Source organism: Phascolarctos cinereus, unplaced genomic scaffold (assembly GCF_003287225.1).
Source record: "Phascolarctos cinereus isolate Bilbo 61053 unplaced genomic scaffold, phaCin_HiC Scaffold_5;HRSCAF=322, whole genome shotgun sequence".
Lineage (NCBI taxonomy): Eukaryota > Metazoa > Chordata > Mammalia > Diprotodontia > Phascolarctidae > Phascolarctos > Phascolarctos cinereus.
The window spans coordinates 473,526,574-473,545,194 of NW_027555958.1; the positions used below are offsets into that span (position 1 = coordinate 473,526,574).

The following is an 18,621-nucleotide window of genomic DNA, read 5'->3' on the forward strand; positions in this document are numbered from 1 at the left end:
TGTTTCTCATCTTAAATATTATCTTTATATTATCTGTTTATATTTTTGAAGGATTGGTTTGGAATGCAGTGTTCCTTTTTTCACAGAAGTGATTTATTTTCTTGCCGTTGGGATGTATTGGGAATGGCTTGGCCTTTAAAGCTAGGATGACTTAGGAAGCAAAACACAGCTTTGCAGACTGTTACTCCTGAAACTACTGCATCCAAATAATCCATGATCTCTTGGTTGCCAGATCCAGTGACCTTCTCTCAACCCTCATTCTTCTTGAGCTCTCTTCAGCCTTTGACACTTGTTAACATTCATTTAAAAACATTGACTTCCAGATTCCCTCCCTCCCTCCTGCCCCTCCCCCACCCACTGAGAAGGCAAGCACCAAGACAACAATTATACCCGTGATGTCATACCAGACATAAAGCCTTTGGCACTGCTGATCACCCCCTTCTCCTTGATCTTCTCTTCTCTCTAGGTTTTCAGAACACTGCTCTCTCCTGGCTCTCCTATCTATGTGACCTCTGTTGCTCTGTCTTCTTTGCTGGATGCTCTTCCAAATCCTGCTGTCTATCATTAGGTGCCCTCCAAGATTCTGTCCTTGCCCTCTTCTTCTTTCCCTCTATCCTACTTCACTTACTGATCTCATCAGCTCCCACGAATTTAATGACCATCTCTATTCTGATGATTCTCAAATCTACTTATCCTGCCTCAGTCTCTCTTCTGACCTCTAATATCACATTTCTAACTGACTTTCAGACATCTGTCTCAAACTGAATGTCCAGTAGATATTTTAAACTCAACCTGTCCAAAATGGAACTCATTGTCTTTTCTCCCCTGAACACTCCTCCACTCCTACATTCCTCCATCCTCCTAGTCCCTTCACAAGCTAGGAATCGTGACTCCTCACTATTTCTTCCCCATCCCCCCCCCCAAACACACACACCATATCCAAGTTGATGAGAAGGCCTACCTTTGTAACATCTCTCAGATATACCCCTTTCTCTTCTAATACTGCCTCCACCCTGGTGAAGGGCCTCATCACCTCACACTTGGACCTCATATCTCTTCCCACTCCACCCATCTTCAGCATCTAAAGAGATTTTCTTTTTTTATTATTAATTTATTTTGATTTCTCAACAATCACTTCCATAAACTTTTGTGTTTTAAATTTTTCTCCCTCTCCCTCCCACTCTCCCTCCCCAAGACAGCTCACAATCTGCTATAGGCTGTACATATACATTCCTATTAAACATATTTTCACATTAGTCATGTTGTAAGGAAGTAAAGTGATTTTCTTACAGCCCAGTGATCATGTCATTCTCTCATTCAATAAACTCTAATGGCTCCCTATCAGTTCCAGGAGCAAATCCAAAATTATCTTTTTGGTGGTAGCGGCTTTCATAACCTAGCCCCTCCTACCTTTCCAGCCTTCTTACAGCTTTTCCCCCAACATGTAGTCTTCCATCCAGTGACTCTGGCCTGCTGGTTCTTGCAGGACCAAGATACTCCATTTGTCAGCTCTGGCTCTTTTCTCTGGTTGTCCTGCAGGCATTGAATGCTCTCCCTTCTGCCTCCTCTGGCTTCCTTTAGCTCCCAAATGAAGCACCAGTTCCTACAGGTAGCGTTTTCCAGCCCCATTTGGTGCCTTTGTTCTTTGAGTCTTTTCCTATTTGTCGGTATGTGGTTCCTATGTGTTTGTTTATTTGTTGTGTCCCCTAGCAGACTGTTAGCTCTTTCAGGACATGGATGGTCTTTTGCCTCTTTTTGTATCATTAGCACTTAACACACATAGTAGGTGCTTACTCACCAATTATCTTGAATTTCACTCATCTTTTTTTCAATGTCAGTCTTTTTTCCCTTGTTCCATGCACAAAAGAAAAAATGGCAAACGATCAGAAAGTTGCAATTACTTGCCAATGCCTAGGGCCATGTCTACAAACCAGACCAGTTTCACCATTGCGATGGCCAGATACTTTAAGAAGTCATCCCATTAACTGATAGTGATAAATTATGACTGGTGGAACTGTCCCTGCATAATCATAGTTATACCACTTTCATAATTTGAGAATGGCCACAAGCAAATCATCCAATATATTATTTAATAATGGTAAATGTAGATGATCCCAGAATAAAAATAGCTGCTGGAAAGTACTTTATCAATTTGCCAAGATATGTAACCTTATCCTCTGCATAGACTCTGTCTTTCTAGCTGAGATTGGTACCCATTTGGGGGACCATTTAGCAACACTTATCTTTGCCTATTGAACTCAATTTCAGCTAATAATCATTTAGTAAGTGCCTTCTTCGTAAAAAGTAGTATGGTAGAACCAATGTATACAGAGACAAACAATAAAACTGACCTTGACCTCTAAGAGCTTAAGTTCTACTGTGTAGAAATGACTAAATTCAAAATCTTTGCAAATTAAACTCACGTAATTGGGGATGAGGCCCTAAAGTGTCAGACTCAGAGGCAGTGGCATCTGTGAGATAGAACCTTGCTTTGTATTCTTCTTAGGTAAGTAACCTTGGACAAGCCATTTTTACTTTCTAAGCCTCGGTTTCCTTCTCTGTGGGGACAACAGGGATAATAATAGCTGACCTTGTATAGAACCATTAGATCTGCAAATATCTCACATATGTCATCTTCTCTCATCTCCACCCTGTTAAGCAAGTGGCCCTTATTATGGCTGGCAGCACAGTCTAGGAATAGGGGGCCTGCCGTACAGTTAGAAGATTTGGCCTCCAATCCTACCACTGATTCTTATTATTTTTTTGACCTTGAGCAAATCAGTTAAACTCCTGGGCTCCAGTTTCCTTATATATGAAATAAGGTCAGGATGGATCACATGCCCTATAAAGTCTCTTCCAGCTCTAGAACGATGGTGCAACAAGCATCCCAGTAATTACATGCTGTCTGTGTGACTTTGGGTACCTCACTTAACATACTGGGACTCAGTTTCCTTATCTGTAAAGTGTGAGTGTTATATCAGGTGATCTCTGATGAAAAATGTGAATGTTGGTCTTCCTGAGACCAAGTCCAACGAGCTGTCCATTACCCCACCTAGTCTACCTTACAGGGTTGTCATGTGGCTGAAATGGGGCATCTCAATGAAGGGCTTTGGGAACTATACTGCTCTCCCTAAGCACCAGGTATCTGTGAGGGCAGAAATGAGGCTTCCCTGAGGTGGGAAGGCTCTTTAACAAGCTCAGATTCATTACAATACAATAATACCTCTTTCCAAGATGAAGCTTTGGGTCCCAATGATCACTAGGTTCATCTCTCTCACAAAACTCCCTATTCAGGGATACACTAGAAAGCAGCATAAAGACCATAATGGGTCCCAAATGTGACAGCCCATCTGCTCAGATCCAAAAGCTGCAGTGACAGAAGGCTTTTCTTAGCCTCCCTCTACACTTACCTGCTTTTTTTCCATTTCAATTATAGGTTTGGAGTTTCCTGAAAGTAGATGGTTTATGGCTTCCCTCATATTCTCTCACAATAAATACACCCAATAAAACAGCCTTAACACACATAGATGAGCCCTACATCAGAACCTAGAGGAAGCTGGGAGGCGGGGATAGTGTATAGAAATACACTATCTAGACTAGAGTCTGGAAGCCCTCATTCCAAATGCTACCTTCCACAATAACAGGTTGCATGACCATGGGCAAGTCACTGAAATGTCGGTGTGCCTCAGTTTACTCATCTATAAAAAGAGGAGCTTAGACCTGTTGGCTGCTAATTCCCCTTCCAGCTCCAAGTGTGTGATGCTATAATTTATGATCATATAAAACTTCTGGCTGAGGTCTTCATAAATAGACTGTCCATTGTCAGCACAGTATGACAGAATGTCAGTGTTGAAAAGAAGTTTAGAGTCCATGCAGCCCAACCCAGACTGGCAAATGAATCCACTCTATGATGTCCCAATCCAATCTGTGCTGGAAGACTGCTATTGAAGGGGAATCCACCTGGATCAGCCAAGGTAGCCATGAATAGAAGCACTCTACACATGTCCTAAGAAAATAAAAATGATTGAGATGTGAAACAGCACAATTAATTAGTTTATAAGTGGTGGATGAAGGATAATCTTCAAGTCAGCATAACACTGTCTGAAGTTCTCACTCTGCCCCACAGTGACCTGGTGATTCTGGAAAAGTGCCTTAACCTCTCAGAAGGAGAACTGAAGGAAAGATTCCAAGGTCACAAACCTGGTAGACTAGAAAAATGGTGGTGACAGAAGTGGGAAAATCAATCAATAATAATCTTTTAAAGAAGTATTATATGCAAGCCACCTTTCTGTGTTCAGGGCACACACATACACACACACACACACACACACATACACACACACACACAAAATCTCTGGCCTTGAGGAACTTATATTCTATGGGAATGATATGCTGGAAATCAGTGGAGATTTTGGTTTCCTAACCAAGCACTCCTTATACCAGTGGAATAACAGAATCTCTTTGGACCAACTAAAATGGTATATATGTATGTATACAGATACATATGTATGTAGATATGTGAGGGGGGTGCATAATTTCTCTTATTCAGATCTTTATTTTCACCAAAGTGATATAGGAAAGGAAAATGTCCAAGGTTGCACTGAAGACATGATTTCTACTTCTTTGTCCTTTTCAGCAACTCTGAAATTATGCCAATATTTTTGATAGGCAATCAATACTTAAAAACAACAGCAACAATTTTTACAAAACCTCCATCCATATATCTGTCTGTACACAGCAGCCTCAGGTTGTATTCTTTAAAGCTATGGGAAGCTCCCAACTCTCAAATTCCAATCACAAAAAGACTCTGATAAATCTTCTACAACACCATAGTCAGTGACCTACTTTCCCAATGAAACTCCACAGGACAATGCCAAAGAGCATATGATAAATCCTTGGAAGAAACCTGGCAACATCTTTGATTTTCTCCTATATGTGGAGAAGCCTAATTCCTGTGCCTAATTCATGTTCAGACTTGACTCAATTCTAGACTCCTTTTTCAAGAGTTGTAGGTTTTGCAAGGCCTAACAAATTGGAAATTAGAATGCATGCATTTGGAAGCAAGAATATTTTTTGTTTTCTCTGTGTGTGTGTGTGTGTGTGTGTGTGTGTGTATGCATTCCCAGCACCAACTGAGCCAACAGAGAGAAAGCATGGCACAGAGAACTAAAGAACACATGCATGAATTCAATGTCCTTTGAGTAGGAATTAGACAAATCAGCAGAAATTTTGCCAAAAGGTGATGAACTTTTCAGGCCTAGCACAACAAAGTCAATTGTCAACTACAATGAAGGATGGCCATCTGTGTTGGTGGAAAGAGTACTCCAATCAATTAAGTAACAAATCCATAAATAGAGCTAGAAATTAGCCCTGACAACTTCCATATGATAGATCGTTTGAGATCCATTGGGTTGTTGATATTATCTGGTCCAAGTAACTTCCCAATGCAGAAGTCCATTCAATATCACACCTGTCAGGTAGTAACTTTTGTTAATGTGATTTTAAGTCACTTTTTCTGTACAACATTGGAGAAATGTCATATTCAGGATGACTATTCTTGGAGGACAAAAAAAAAAAGAGGAGGCCATGAACATGATTCTGTTTAGAATGTTTCATGGCACTGGGGAAAAGGTTATTATAAAACCTAGCACTGAGGTCAATGTAGATATCAAAGGCCATGGAATCACTTCCAGTCCTTAGTTATCAACGCATACACATCACTTCTTCCTCAACTTATTCTACTGTGAAATATAATAAAATACATAATAGTGGATAGTACATGAACCGTGGCATGCTTCATCAAGTCTACCAAATCTCGGTTATCATATAGGAGAGTTGGGAAAACCATCCAAAGTCCCCTAAAAGAGAAGACATAACTCCTGTTTATAATAAAATAATTCATATATTTGGCACTCTGTGAAACTGATCCTTCCATCTGGGTGCATAGGACTTGCTTATATTGTTGCTATTATAAAGCACTTCATGTGCACACACATACATATACACACATATGTACATATATGTATGTATACATATATGTGCATATAAAAATAATAATTGTTATGATTATGATTTATTTAAACCTCTTGGAAAAGGTTACTTATCACGTCATGAATTTTGGTGGCATATAGTAATTCACAAAGCATGGTATAGTCAATAGAGCACTGGATTTAGAGTCAAGAAGACATTTCCAAATCCTACCTCAGAACTGTATTAACTTTGTGACCTTGGAAAAGTCACTTCACATCTGTATCTTGGTTTCTTTATCCAAAAAAGAGGATGGTGGGTTTGATGTCTTCTAAAGCAATGGCGTCAAATGTGAATAGAAACAGGGGCCACTAAATCATATTCAAAGATCCCTTTGGGCTGCCTGGTGACTTAGAAAACCACATATTGTCATTATCTGTGCTTTGTTGTATTATAGAATGTATTGTTAAATATTTCCTAATTGCAGTTGATTCTGGCTCAAGCTGAACTGGTGAGTGCTGTTTGGCATCTCCGCTCTAAAGGATCCTCCAGTCTTGTGCTTACCATTGGAGTCACTCCAGTGCCATTCAAGATTGGTAGACGGAATATCCAAACTGGCAAAAATAAAGCATCCCTGAAGGTGTGCGGGCAGGGAGAGGCAGAAAGGTCCACCGGAGGGTGACTCATCCAATGACTCACTGAGAAGGAGGGAGAAGTGCTAATGGGAGACTTGGTCATTCAGTATGCTCAGCATCTGTCCGTTATCTCAGCTCTATAGTTTCTCAGGCCAGAAGCATAACTATAACGGGAGAGAGCTGGATGCTGAAGGAGACCATAGTGGCTCACCAGACAAACCTCTGCATTTAGCAGATAAGGAAACCTAGAAGAAAAGGGAGTTCGATCAAGTTCACATGGCCAGTTAGTAATAATTTAGACTAGAACCTAGTTCTTAATAGAGCAGTGGGGTCTTATCCTAGGGCCCATGTTTTTTGGCTTGTTTTGTTTTAATTTTAAAAACTGTATTTCAATACAATTTGCTTCCATTCTATTCCTTCTGTATTTTGCTTTCTTTATTTTAAAATACTCTTCTGAAAAGGGAACCATGGACTTCACCAGAAGGCCAAAGGGGTCCATCTCTTTGTCTCTGTCTGTCTGTCATACACACACACACACACACACACACACACACACACACACAACACACAGAGAGAGAAAGAGAGAGAGAGAGAGAGAGAGAGAGAGAGAGAGAGAGAGAGAGAGAGAGAGAGAGAGAGAGAGAGAGAGAGAGAAAGAGAAAGTTAAGAACCCATGGACTAGAGTGCTATGTTCATTATGTCTAGACTCTCCCTTCAAAGATGCCAACTCTGCAAGTGAAAGAGATGCTCATTCTGCTGAGGGCCTTTCTGGAGAGGGGTCATGGACAGGATAAGCTAAGTCAGAGAAATATGGCACCGTGGTCCCTGTTATCTCATAGGGCAAGGTAAGCCTTAGGTCCCAAGGCAAGCATTGAAGAGCCTGCCATAGGTAAAGGGTGCAAGCAAATGAACAAATACAAAGAGGGATCCCTTCAAAGGGAAATCAGGATTTCTAAAGCTTCCTAGGAGGTCAACACGACGATAGATAGTGCAGACAGGACTTCAATAGGAAGAAATGCCTTAGAGCACTCTGGCAAGTACATTCATCAGGAAGCCAGCAGTGAGGAGAAAGACTTAAAAGGACCCAGTGCCAAGCAGAAGGCAGAGGTCCTCCATTGGAGGAGTCTGATGTCTATGAGAGAAATCTGTGAATGCTGCTATATGTGGTGATTTTTCCAAAGCCTAAGTCACATCATATCACTGAATTCCCTCCCCTCCACAAGCCCTGATGGTTCCCTGTAAGCTCCTCTCTTTGGCATTTAAACCTCTTCTTAACCTTCCCCTTCCTTCTCTCCTTCCTTCCTTCCTTCCCTCCATTCTTCCCTCCCTCTCTCCTTCCTTCCTTCCTTCCTTCCTTCCTTCCTTCCTTCCTTCCTTCCTTCCTTCCTTCCTTCCTGGGCTTCTTAAACTTCATGCCCTTCCACATAATGTATTACCCAGCCACATCAGCCTCCCCGCAGTTCTGCAGGCACCGCCCTAGGTCTTCATACCTTTGTACGGTCTGCCACCTGTGGCCCAGATTCTTTGAACCTTTGCCTTTGACTCTTAGTTGCTCTGAATTCCTTCAGAGCTCAGCTCAAGTCTCGTTCTCGGCAGGTCTGGCCCTTTCTGGTGTTGCCCTTCACCTGAGATGTGTAGAGCTTCTATTACCTAGTTATTTATAGATGGTCCCTCCCATTGCAATGAAACCTCTGAGGGCAGGGGCAATTTTCTGTTTCTGAGTATCTCCTGGCACAACTGTTAGCACCTAGAAAATGAAAGTTTGATTAAGTACTTCTTGACTAACTGGGATTTTTGGAAAGAAGGGATTATCCCAGTGAAAAATAACGTAGGGGACAAAAAAGATCTAAAACGCTGAGTTAACTTACCTCATTGAATGAAATCTACCTTATGCTGGAAACCTGGGAGATTGATTCAATTTGGATTTAGGTTCAACTAACTGCATAAGCTGGAAGATAGAGTTAACAAGGGTAAGGGAGAACTAAATGTGATCAAGACAGTTCCTGGGCCCTAGAAATTAAAAAAAAAAATCAGGAGTATCTTTTAAGAAATCTGTAATTTTTCAACCTTTTATTTTTCTTTTTATGTAAATGTTTTATTTTGGTTTTGCTGTGATTTAAGGTAGAAGTAAGAAACATACACCCCCAAAATAAGAAAAGGCACTGAGGGGCAGCTAGGGGTGCAGTGCGTAGAGCACGGGTCCTAGATTCAGGAGGACCTGAGTTCAAATCTGACCTCAGACACATAACACTCACTAGCTGTGTGACCCTGGGCAAGTCACTTAACCTCATGGCCTAAACCAAAAAAAAAAGAAAAGAAAAGAAAAGGCACTGATTCAGTAAATAGAAAGGAGGAGGAGGAGCAGAAACTTTTATTCTCTTTCCAAGAAAATGTGGGAGAGAAGACCCCAAAGAAGAGAAAGGGTAATAGTGGCCATGATGAATATAAGTGCTGTGAGCTTGCAAGTCAAAACTGAAAGAGAAGTGGAATGGGAGGCATGTGATAGGCCTTGTGACAAAATAATTCTAGATCCAGAGAAAGCAGTTATTTTGGGGTTGTGTCCTTCATTAAGAACTACAAACTCTGATTCTCTTATTAACTATTCAGGATACTAAGAAATTTAAAAACAAATACACATCTAGTAATTTCCAAAGAACAATAGAATAATTTATAGTGTTTATATTCTGTTGACATATCCACAGAAGGAATTTTATTCCAGTTGTTTGATCAAATTGCAAAAGCGAATAGGCTGTCAGATCTTATCAATATCCTATTACTGGAAAATGCTTTACAATCAATGGTGCTTTTTTCTAACAAAGTTGGACAGCCCAGACCATTTCAATGTCTTATTAAAATGATCTTATGCTCATCTCTACATCAGAACAAGTCACACCATACAGCAAAATTCCTTGAAAACTTCTGTATGCCTTAGTTTTGTTATGCCTCAAATGAGCCAAACCAGAAGCGCAGTTAGTCAGTTTTACTCAGTTTACTTCTTTTTGAACATCTATTTTTAAGCACCTATTGCTCCTCTGCTCATCCCAAAATAGTGACCAGCATGGCCACTACTTTCCCATTAGTGTAAATATCCTAGTAAACTCTCAGGTATTCCATGCAATCCCCCTTCTAGGCTCTCTGAGAAAAAAGGCCACACATTCAACTGCTTCTGGATCATAATCATTATACATAACCCCGATTACTTCTAACACCAATACGCCTGCAGCAAAGAAAATTGACTTTTAAAAAAGGGGGGGTGAATTCAATTGCAAATCACTGCCCTCTTTTTCACAAAAAGAAGATTTGACCCAAACATGCCATGTGAAAGGTCATCATACGACAAGAAGCACTTTATCTGTGAAGCTGGACTCTTTGGAATCCATCCAATGTAATAGGCGATTGGAACACCACTGAACGTGAGGACATATAATTTACTAAATCGGTGGTGACTCTAAGTTTTATATATGAGAATGATATCAGAAGGACTACGAGTCTATTCTATGAGATTCCTTCAGTGCAAAAGGTGGATACCTTTGATTCCACAAGAATCCATAAAATATCTGTCAACTCACAAACTCATCAAAATAATTGGGCGCCGCTTCTCTTGCTCAGTCTGCTTTCTGATACCCTAGAATAAACACTCATAGTATTGAGGCACACATCTATAGAAAATACCTGAATGTCTGAATTTCAGGGAACAGAATGTGGAGCAATAAAAATAATAAACAAGGAAGAATCTGGGCACTACAATTGTGTTTGTAGAATATGATATTCCAAATACAGTTTTTAAAAGGAACTTTTATTAATTCCTGCAACCCAATGCAATTTGAAAAGATGTTGGGAAGATAAGCTGAGGAATGATCAGGATTCAGTCATCCATTATGCACAACTCTCATGGATCCTCAAAGAAATACCATCCACAGAACCTTTCACCTGCTGACGTCTCATGACTGGACACGTCCCTTTCATCCAGCCCTATTCTGCATTCAAATGACTGAGTTCTCTTCTTCCAGTTTGTTGACTGAAGAACAAATGTTTAGCTTATAAAAAGAACCTTATTTGTCTTGACTGAGCACAAAAAAGTGGATTGAAGGTGTCGACTCATCATTAGGAAGCTACAACATTCATACTATATGGGTGAAATAAAAACGTTCAAAGAATGAGGTTAGAGATGATTCTTCATGAACATGTTTGTGAACATTGTTAGGACACAATTCAGATCAATTCAGGCCAATTCCACAAGCATTTATTCAGAGTCTGCTATTTTCGGGCATTGAGCCAAACATTGGAGACATAAAGAAAACAAGGAGCAGTCCCTGCCTTCATGGAGCTTCCATTCTAGTAGGTAAACAGAATCCACACATAGATAAATACATGTAAATTACGTGAAAAGTAATAATATTGATTTCAAAAGTTAGAGAACACTGACAAATACCGGCAGAGAGCAGGGAAATCCTCTGGTAAGTAGAACTGGAGATAGTTGTTTTTTGGTTTGGTTTTTTTTCTTTGTTTGTTTGTTTGTTTGTTTCTCTTAAAGGGGTAGGGGAGGTAAATGGAAAGGTAATAAGGTAATGATAAAGTTAATATAGTTCCTACAAAGTGCTAAGTACTTTTTTACAAATATAATTTCATTTGATCCACATAACAACCCTGAGATTTAGGTACTATTATTGTTCTCATTTTATACATGAGGAAACTGAGGCAAACAAGGGTTAAGTGACTTGTCCAGGGTCATATAGTTAATAAACTGTCTTAGGCCAGATTGTAACTCAGGTTTTCCTGAATGAAGCCCAGAATGCTATCTACTGCTCCACTAGTTGCCTCTTTGAATGAGGCTGAAGATGCTAAGCCACAAATGAACAGCGTTTCTAATATAATTTAAAAAAAATAACTATTTTAGTCATGTTGCTGTGAATTTGTATTTTAATATAGTTATAATATATACACATATATATGCACCTGTTCGTATGTATTTATGTTAGATATAAATTTCTTTCAGAAATACCAAGTCATCCCAATAGTCTGTCTTGGTCCCCCTTCTCAAAAATACCTTTAATATGGCCTTGAAATGATCATTTCTGTTTTCCAGACATTGTGGAAAAAGAAAACAAAAAACAAAAACAAAACAAAACACTGGTTTTGTTGCCGGTGTTTTATTTCCTTCTTTTTATTCCTCTCTGGAGAACCTGAGATGACATCAGTGACTAATCATTGACTTCTAAGAAAGTATGATTGCTTGCTGGTAACCCACTGTCAACTTTCCCTCTAGGCGGTGGTTTAGAAAGAAAGGGACATATCCTGAGAATGTTCAAAGGCATGATCTAAGAGCAGGGAAACAGGGAAAAGCTGGTTCAAGGGAAAGGAGGTAAAACTCCTCGAGGTTGAAATGTTCCCCCTCTCCCCGCCTCAACCCTCCCCTCCCCTGCACAAAACCTACTAAGTAGGTCATGCATAAGGTAAGAGTGCTGAGCTTAGAGATAGGAAGACCTGAATTCAAATCCTACCTCAAAAATTTAATCACTGTGCAGTTTTGACCTGATCACTTAGCTACCTGCTCAGTCTCAATTTCCTCATCTGTAAAATGGATCCCATGATTTTATCCACTTTACAGAGGTATTGTAAGGATCACTTGAGCTAATGTGTTCGTGTTTTGTAGACTTTCAAGTCTTCTATAAATGCTAGTTCTTCTATTACTAAATCAGAAGAAAAAGTACTGATTAGTCCCACGCCAGAGGGCCAGGTGGAGAGAGAAGCTTGACGCTTTTTTCTGAGCTGAATTTCACAGCACTATACCATTTTTATTCATGGATTTGGGCCATTTATTACCCATGATACTTTGAACTTAACTAAATACAACCAGTAATCATCATTTTAGTTTAATCATTTTCAACAACACCCAGATAGTTATCAGTGTTATATAACGGTAGAAATCTACCTGACTATGCAGAGCTACTTTCAACTAAAAATGAAATAAGGATTCTTCAAGCCATGGATATTCTCACAATTAAGATAGACAGTTAAGTAAACATAGTAAACAAAATGCAATAATTACATCTTTGGAGGGGCTATTCTTCCAAGAGAAGTGGACAGATGGAAATCACACAATCCTGGAGTGGTATAACCATGATGTGGGGGGGGGGGGTGAGACACACACATACATGTGTGTGTTTGAGCAAGATAATATATCATGTGTATTACAAATGATACATTTATATCTATCGATATGTGTTTATCTCCTTTCTGACCATGTCCCTTGTTTTCCCACCTTCATATCCTAGGGATAGTCGAAGAAGCAACCAGAAACCTGATTAGAGCCAAGTTTCCATTGGCTTCCTAGTCTCCCAGAGGTGAGAGCAGAGCAGTCAGCCAGGCCTCAGATTAGCACTTACCTTTAAATGCTGCAACCTGCATAGCTTATAGAAGTCAGAATAGTATGAAGAAGAAGAAGAAGAAAACAACAACAAAACCCCTTACCTTTCAATACATAAATGAACAGTTTTTCATTGAGCTCAATGGAACATACATTCTCAACATAGCTGTGGCCCATTTCTATGACTAACAAGCTAATGGAAACACATTCTTAAATGTTGATAGCCATTTAAAATGTATTCTAGATGGACAAAGAGTCATCTAAATCCCAAATTTCCAGCAGGGGAAAATGTCAAAAGATATCTCCTAGTGCAATGCTGCCTCATTAAGCCCATTACCATTAGGAGGGCCAGATCTTTTCAGTACACCCTTCGGACTTTTGGCCGTGTATTATGTTAGTTTTAGCAGTGGACACTTTTGCATTTTACATATTGTTTCATTATGCTGATCTGGCCAGGAGAACATGTTCAAGATATTGCAAAGATAAAAGAGAATTTTCTGAAAGGTTTTTCATTGCCTTAAATTCGGATGACAGCCCTTCCAAATAAGAGAGCTGAAGTCAGTGCTTCTCATATATTATTCTAACAAGGATTTTCCTGTGGCATTATGAGTCTAACTAAAGAGCAGTGAAAAGCCATGTGGTCCCTAATATCATTCTCTGTCCCCAAATGTATCTTGTCACTTGGGAGATGAAATGAGCGTTTGATCTGAAATTCATGGCCTCATGGAAGTTACACCAAACTGCATTATAAGCAGCCCTGAAAGATTTTCTTTTTTTTTTTTTTTTGTGGTTTGGGCCCCAAACATGAAAATGCAACTTATCACATGATCTGAGGTCATTGTTTGCTTTTTCTGGGGAAAAAAAAACACATGCAAATGTATATGTTTAAATAGAGCTATTACTTGTTACAGAACTGGAATGGTTTCTATCACTATCACAAGCTACACTGTTACTAGAACCATGTAGAGATGGGGCAGGGAAAAGAAAAGTCAGAGGGAAGGAGAAAAATACATCCTTCTTGTGACTGGAGGACATTCAGCCTCCTTTAAAGTTGCCTCAATTAAAATCAGAGAAGCTAGCTACAGAATAGGGTTGTAGAAGAAAAATGTGGCAGTGCAATTCACGATCACTGACACTAATCAAGCACTGTCCCTTGGAGCTTTGGGTGCAGGTCCAAGCAGCAGGTTCTCCCACATGAGAACAATTTAGGACAGTGAATGGACTCATTTTAGCAATTAAGGAAATAAGGAAAAACTTCACATGAATAAGCATCTTCAATGTATTTCTCCATCCGTCAGGAATATGAAGGACACCAAGCCCAGAGCTCTCCCCAGAGGCCTGCAGGACACTGTAATAGACCAGTTGTGGAGAGAATAAAGTGGTCTTGCTCCTGCGCTTGGGTGCAAGGCCAGCAAAGGCTTCCGGTTTTTTTCCTTTAAATCCACTTATTAGGGAACATAATTAGGTGTTGACTACTTTCATTAAAAAAAGAAGTTGGAGCTATAAAAAAATCCCACTAAGGAGAGAACTGTAAAAGGGGGCAAGGGGTGGACTGAAGCGATCGAAAACCAAGAGATTAGTGCAGGGCACTCCAGTGAACTCATCTGGGCCAACCAACAACCTGGAGCCTCCAAGGCCCCCCAACATTGGGACGGCAGTGTGTCCATATCGAATATAAACATCACCTGGGGGGAAAGGATGGAACCCAATATGCCTCTCCTGATGTCAGAACCCAGGGCCTTGGAGGCCACAGTGCTGTGGGGCTACTTGTCTTTTTTCATTCAGAAGCATAATCCCCCAGTCAGGCTATCAGACAGGAAAGGTGAATAATAATGCATGATAAGATGACAGTATTTGAGTAGTAGCACACAGATTGCAGCTCCTATGACACATCTCTATGGCCATGGAAGATCGTGTTTCAGCCCACGCCACAAGTGTCCAAACTTCTTAAAAGAAACTTATCCCATAGGAGGAAAATATGGACATCATTCATACCCTCTATACCTGGGGCTCTTAAAGAGCGTGATGTGAATGTCAACAAAAGTGAATCTTTGCTTACTTCTCCCCAAACAGCTCTGAATTCTGTATGTGTTCTGATACAAATCTACGTTTACATCAGAGTTATCAAACTGACCATTAAAATATGTTCCAAATGCAACAATTAGGATATCTATATCCATTTTCCCCACATAAACCTTGTCTTATCTAGAGGTTTCTGAAGAGAGAAGTCACATGCCACACCCACAAAATTAATTTTAAAGTATATTTACTATTATAAAACATTCGATACATTTTACCTTGTCCATGGCATATACATGAATGTGCTGATACTGTGCAGTCAACATCTATAAACTACCTAACTCTCATTGGACAAGAAGGGGGCATCGAAGGCAGATTTGAGCCATAGGTCCGGTGAAGCTACAGAGCGGGAGTCTGGCTGTTGCTGGGCAAGGAAGGTACAAGGAGAGATGCTTAGCTTTAGTGAAGTCTGAGCACCCCCTAAGCATCCATTTATATCTTACCAGAAGAAGAAAGATTTTCAGTAGTTCATTATGTTTAAAGGGGAAACTAGGCTGTTGGTGCTCAGTAGTGACAAACCACTTCCGCTTGAAATCTTATGAAAATGGAGAGAAAGGGAGGGAGGGACAGAGGAAGGAAAGACAGAAGGAAGGATAGAGGGATGGAGGGATAGAGGGAGGAGGTGCAGAGGTGTGGAGGGAGATAAAAGTGGGGAGTGAGGGTGGAAAGAGGTGGAGGTACAGAAGATGAAGAGAAGAAGGGGGAGAGGGAGAGGAAAATGGAGACACAGAGAGAGAGAGAGAGAGAGAGAGAGAGAGAGAGAAGAGAGAGAGAGAGAGAGAGAGGTTGTAGATGAATAGAGTGTGTATATTTTGAGTGAGAATGTAAGGATGTGTGTGAACAGTGAAAGGGCATGTGTCTACAATTTAAGAGAGGCTGTTCATAAGTGCAAAAGTGTATCACAGAGTGTGAGAAAGGGCAAAAAAAGTGTCAATGTGTGCAAAAAAATCTACGGGTGAGAGTTGTACCAGATAGAGGCAGGGTATTTCTGGGAAAAGGTAAATAGATATATGAGGCTTGGGGAGTATTGGAGACTGAGCCTGTAATGAAAGAGAGGAAGAGGAAACATCTGTGTATGTGTAGCATAAGTGGAATGAGAGGGAAACAGAAACAGAGAAGAAAGGGGGAGAAAAAAAAAACGAGAGAGAAAACCAAGGAAAAGAGAGGAGATAAAAAGAGGATGGGAAAGAGGGGAAAAATAGAAAATGGGAATGAGGGAAAGAAAGAGGTGGGTTAAGTGAGAAATATAGAAAAATGAAAAGAGAGGGTGGATGAGAAAGCAGAAGAGAGGAGGTTTAGAAAAGAAGGAAGAAAAGACAGTGAAGGGAAAAGAAAAAGTGATAGGAGAATGGGGGATAAGGTAAACAGCAAAGGGTAGAGGGGAAAGAGAAGTAGAGAGATGGAGGAAGAGAAAGAAGATTAAAAAAAGAGTCGCCTGTGAGAGACTGAGCCTTCGGGCGAAATGGGAGGGAGGGAAGGAGCTAGCGGTTTTCCAAGAGCTCTTCCGAGAGAAAAAATAAAAACAAAGCTGCCTAACTTGTCAGACTCAGAGTAAACCTTGACAGTAACAGGGAGACCTTAGGAACAGTTTCCAAGGGGCACCAGCGCCTTCTCCCCAGCCCTCACACTTTTCTCATCCCAGTTCTCCTGGATTGGTCCAGGTCAAAGTCTGAGAGGTTTACAAAGTGCTTTGAGATCAAGGGTCTAGTGGTTGCCTCAAAATTGAGAACGGGGGCTAGAGAGCCCAGGTACCATCCCCGCCCCCTTTGAGGAGAAAGATTTGTTTTTCTTTCTTTTTGTTTTTTCATTATCCTTATTATATGGATACTGAGCATCAAACGAGGAAGGGGGGAGGGGAGAGGGGAGCAATAGAAGGAGTCGGCAAAGGACCACACAGAAACGCAGAGAAGTAGTATGGGAAGAGAGGGGGGAGGCAAAAAAAGGCACGCTAATTGTCCTACCTAAGCACCGCCGTGTCCCCCTTTCTGACCATCAGGTTGTCCACTGCCGGCCAAGGCAAGTCCATACTCTGTCCAGCCGGGAGGCAGGAAGGCAGCAGGCAGCAGAGGCTCAGCAGCACCGCGGCCAGCCACTGGTTCGAGCAGCAAGCGCCCTGCACCAGCATCATGATGTCCATCCCTGCTAGGGCTGCTCCCCACTCTCCGGCAGCCTCCAGCTCTCCGTCCCCCACCCCCTGGCGCTCGCGAGTCCTCCTTTCCCGGGAAGCAGGCGGCACTCCACAGCTCCACAGTTTGGTGGGGATGAGTGTGTGCGTGTGCGTGTGCGTGTGCGTGTGTGTGTGTGTGTGTGTGTGCGTGTGTGTGCGTGTGTGCTTCTCCTGGTTTTTCTCTGGTTTTGCTTTTTTGGTCGGGGTTTTCCCCCCTCTTCTCCACCACCACCACAGCCCGGCACTCCTCTTCTTCGCTCCCTCCCTGACCATCCACCCCTTCCCGCCACACTCCTCCTCCTCTTTTGCTTCCTCCTCCTCCTGGTTGCTTTTGGCCGGGTGCGTCCGGAGTGTGGCTAATTCTCGGGTGGCTCGTACACCATCTAGCGAGGAGCGCAGCGCGCTGGAGAATGAGAGGCAGAGAAGGAGGAGGAGCAGCCGCGGCAGAGGAGGGAGCGGAGGCAGGGCGAGCAGTAGCCGCCGCAGCCGCCGCCGCAGCAGCAGCCTCTGCAGCGGCAGCAGCAGCGGCAGCAGCCGAGTGAGGCTCAGCCTTAGCAGCGGCAGACGGCCCCCAGGCTCGGAGCCCGTTGCCAAGCGGCCGTTTCCTTAGCAACCCCTCCCAGTGACTGGTGATGGAGCAGTTAAAACACACACACACACACACACACACACACACAAACTTATATGTGTACACACACAGACACATACGCACGCATACACAGAGACGCACGCACGCACCAAGAAGAGGTCTATTACAACCACTGTAATCAAGGTGGGGGGAGATAAGAGATAAACAATTAAAATAGCAGAACAGTAACAATAACAACACCACCACTCTTCACTTCACCCATCACGCATTGGGGGTATGAAGGGAGTTTGTGTGTCCCTGCTGTGGGAGTGAGAAGAAGGTGGGAGGGGGGCATCTCTTCCAGGGCTGAATTTCATCCCCTGGCAATGTGAGCTCCAAGTCCCCTGAGCAGTGGCCCTGGCGCCATCATGCCGCCTTTGCCTGGGCAATTGCGTCTCGGACATGCCCAGCGGTACTTAGTGGGGGTACACTGTGCCAGCACTCCCGCCACACAGACACACCACCAGCCTGGGTGTTTTTATTCCCCCAGCCCGCACCCGAGGAGTGGGTGTTTTGCAGAATTGACTACTTGGTCAGTCAGTACGTGCATTAGGATTTCGAGCGGGTTCTCTGATCCTTGTGGTTGGTTTACCTGCTGCAGTGCGTGCTCGTGTGTGTGGTTGGGGCGGGGGTGCTGCTGGTGGTGAAGTTGAGTAGGGAAAGCGACAGTGACGAGAGGGGCTGCAATCCAATGTTTTAATTGCCGAGGGCCAGGAGGTTGTGTTGTGTTATGTAAGAGGCGGCTTAACCCGTTTGGGGGCTGCCAGCTTAACAGAAC

General features: G+C 42.1%; 1 protein-coding gene across 1 annotated transcript in view; it reads right to left on the reverse strand.

The window, feature by feature from the left end:
- Window positions 1–17,740, reverse strand: part of NEGR1 (neuronal growth regulator 1) — a 1,072,626-nt gene extending 1,054,886 nt beyond the window's left edge. Inside the window, exon 1 of the mRNA XM_020993170.2 lies at window positions 17,010–17,740. Coding sequence (XP_020848829.1) covers window positions 17,010–17,488 — 479 coding nt within the window. The 5' untranslated portion in view covers window positions 17,489–17,740. The remainder of the gene's footprint in view (window positions 1–17,009) is intronic.
- Between the last annotated feature and the right edge of the window lie 881 nt (window positions 17,741–18,621).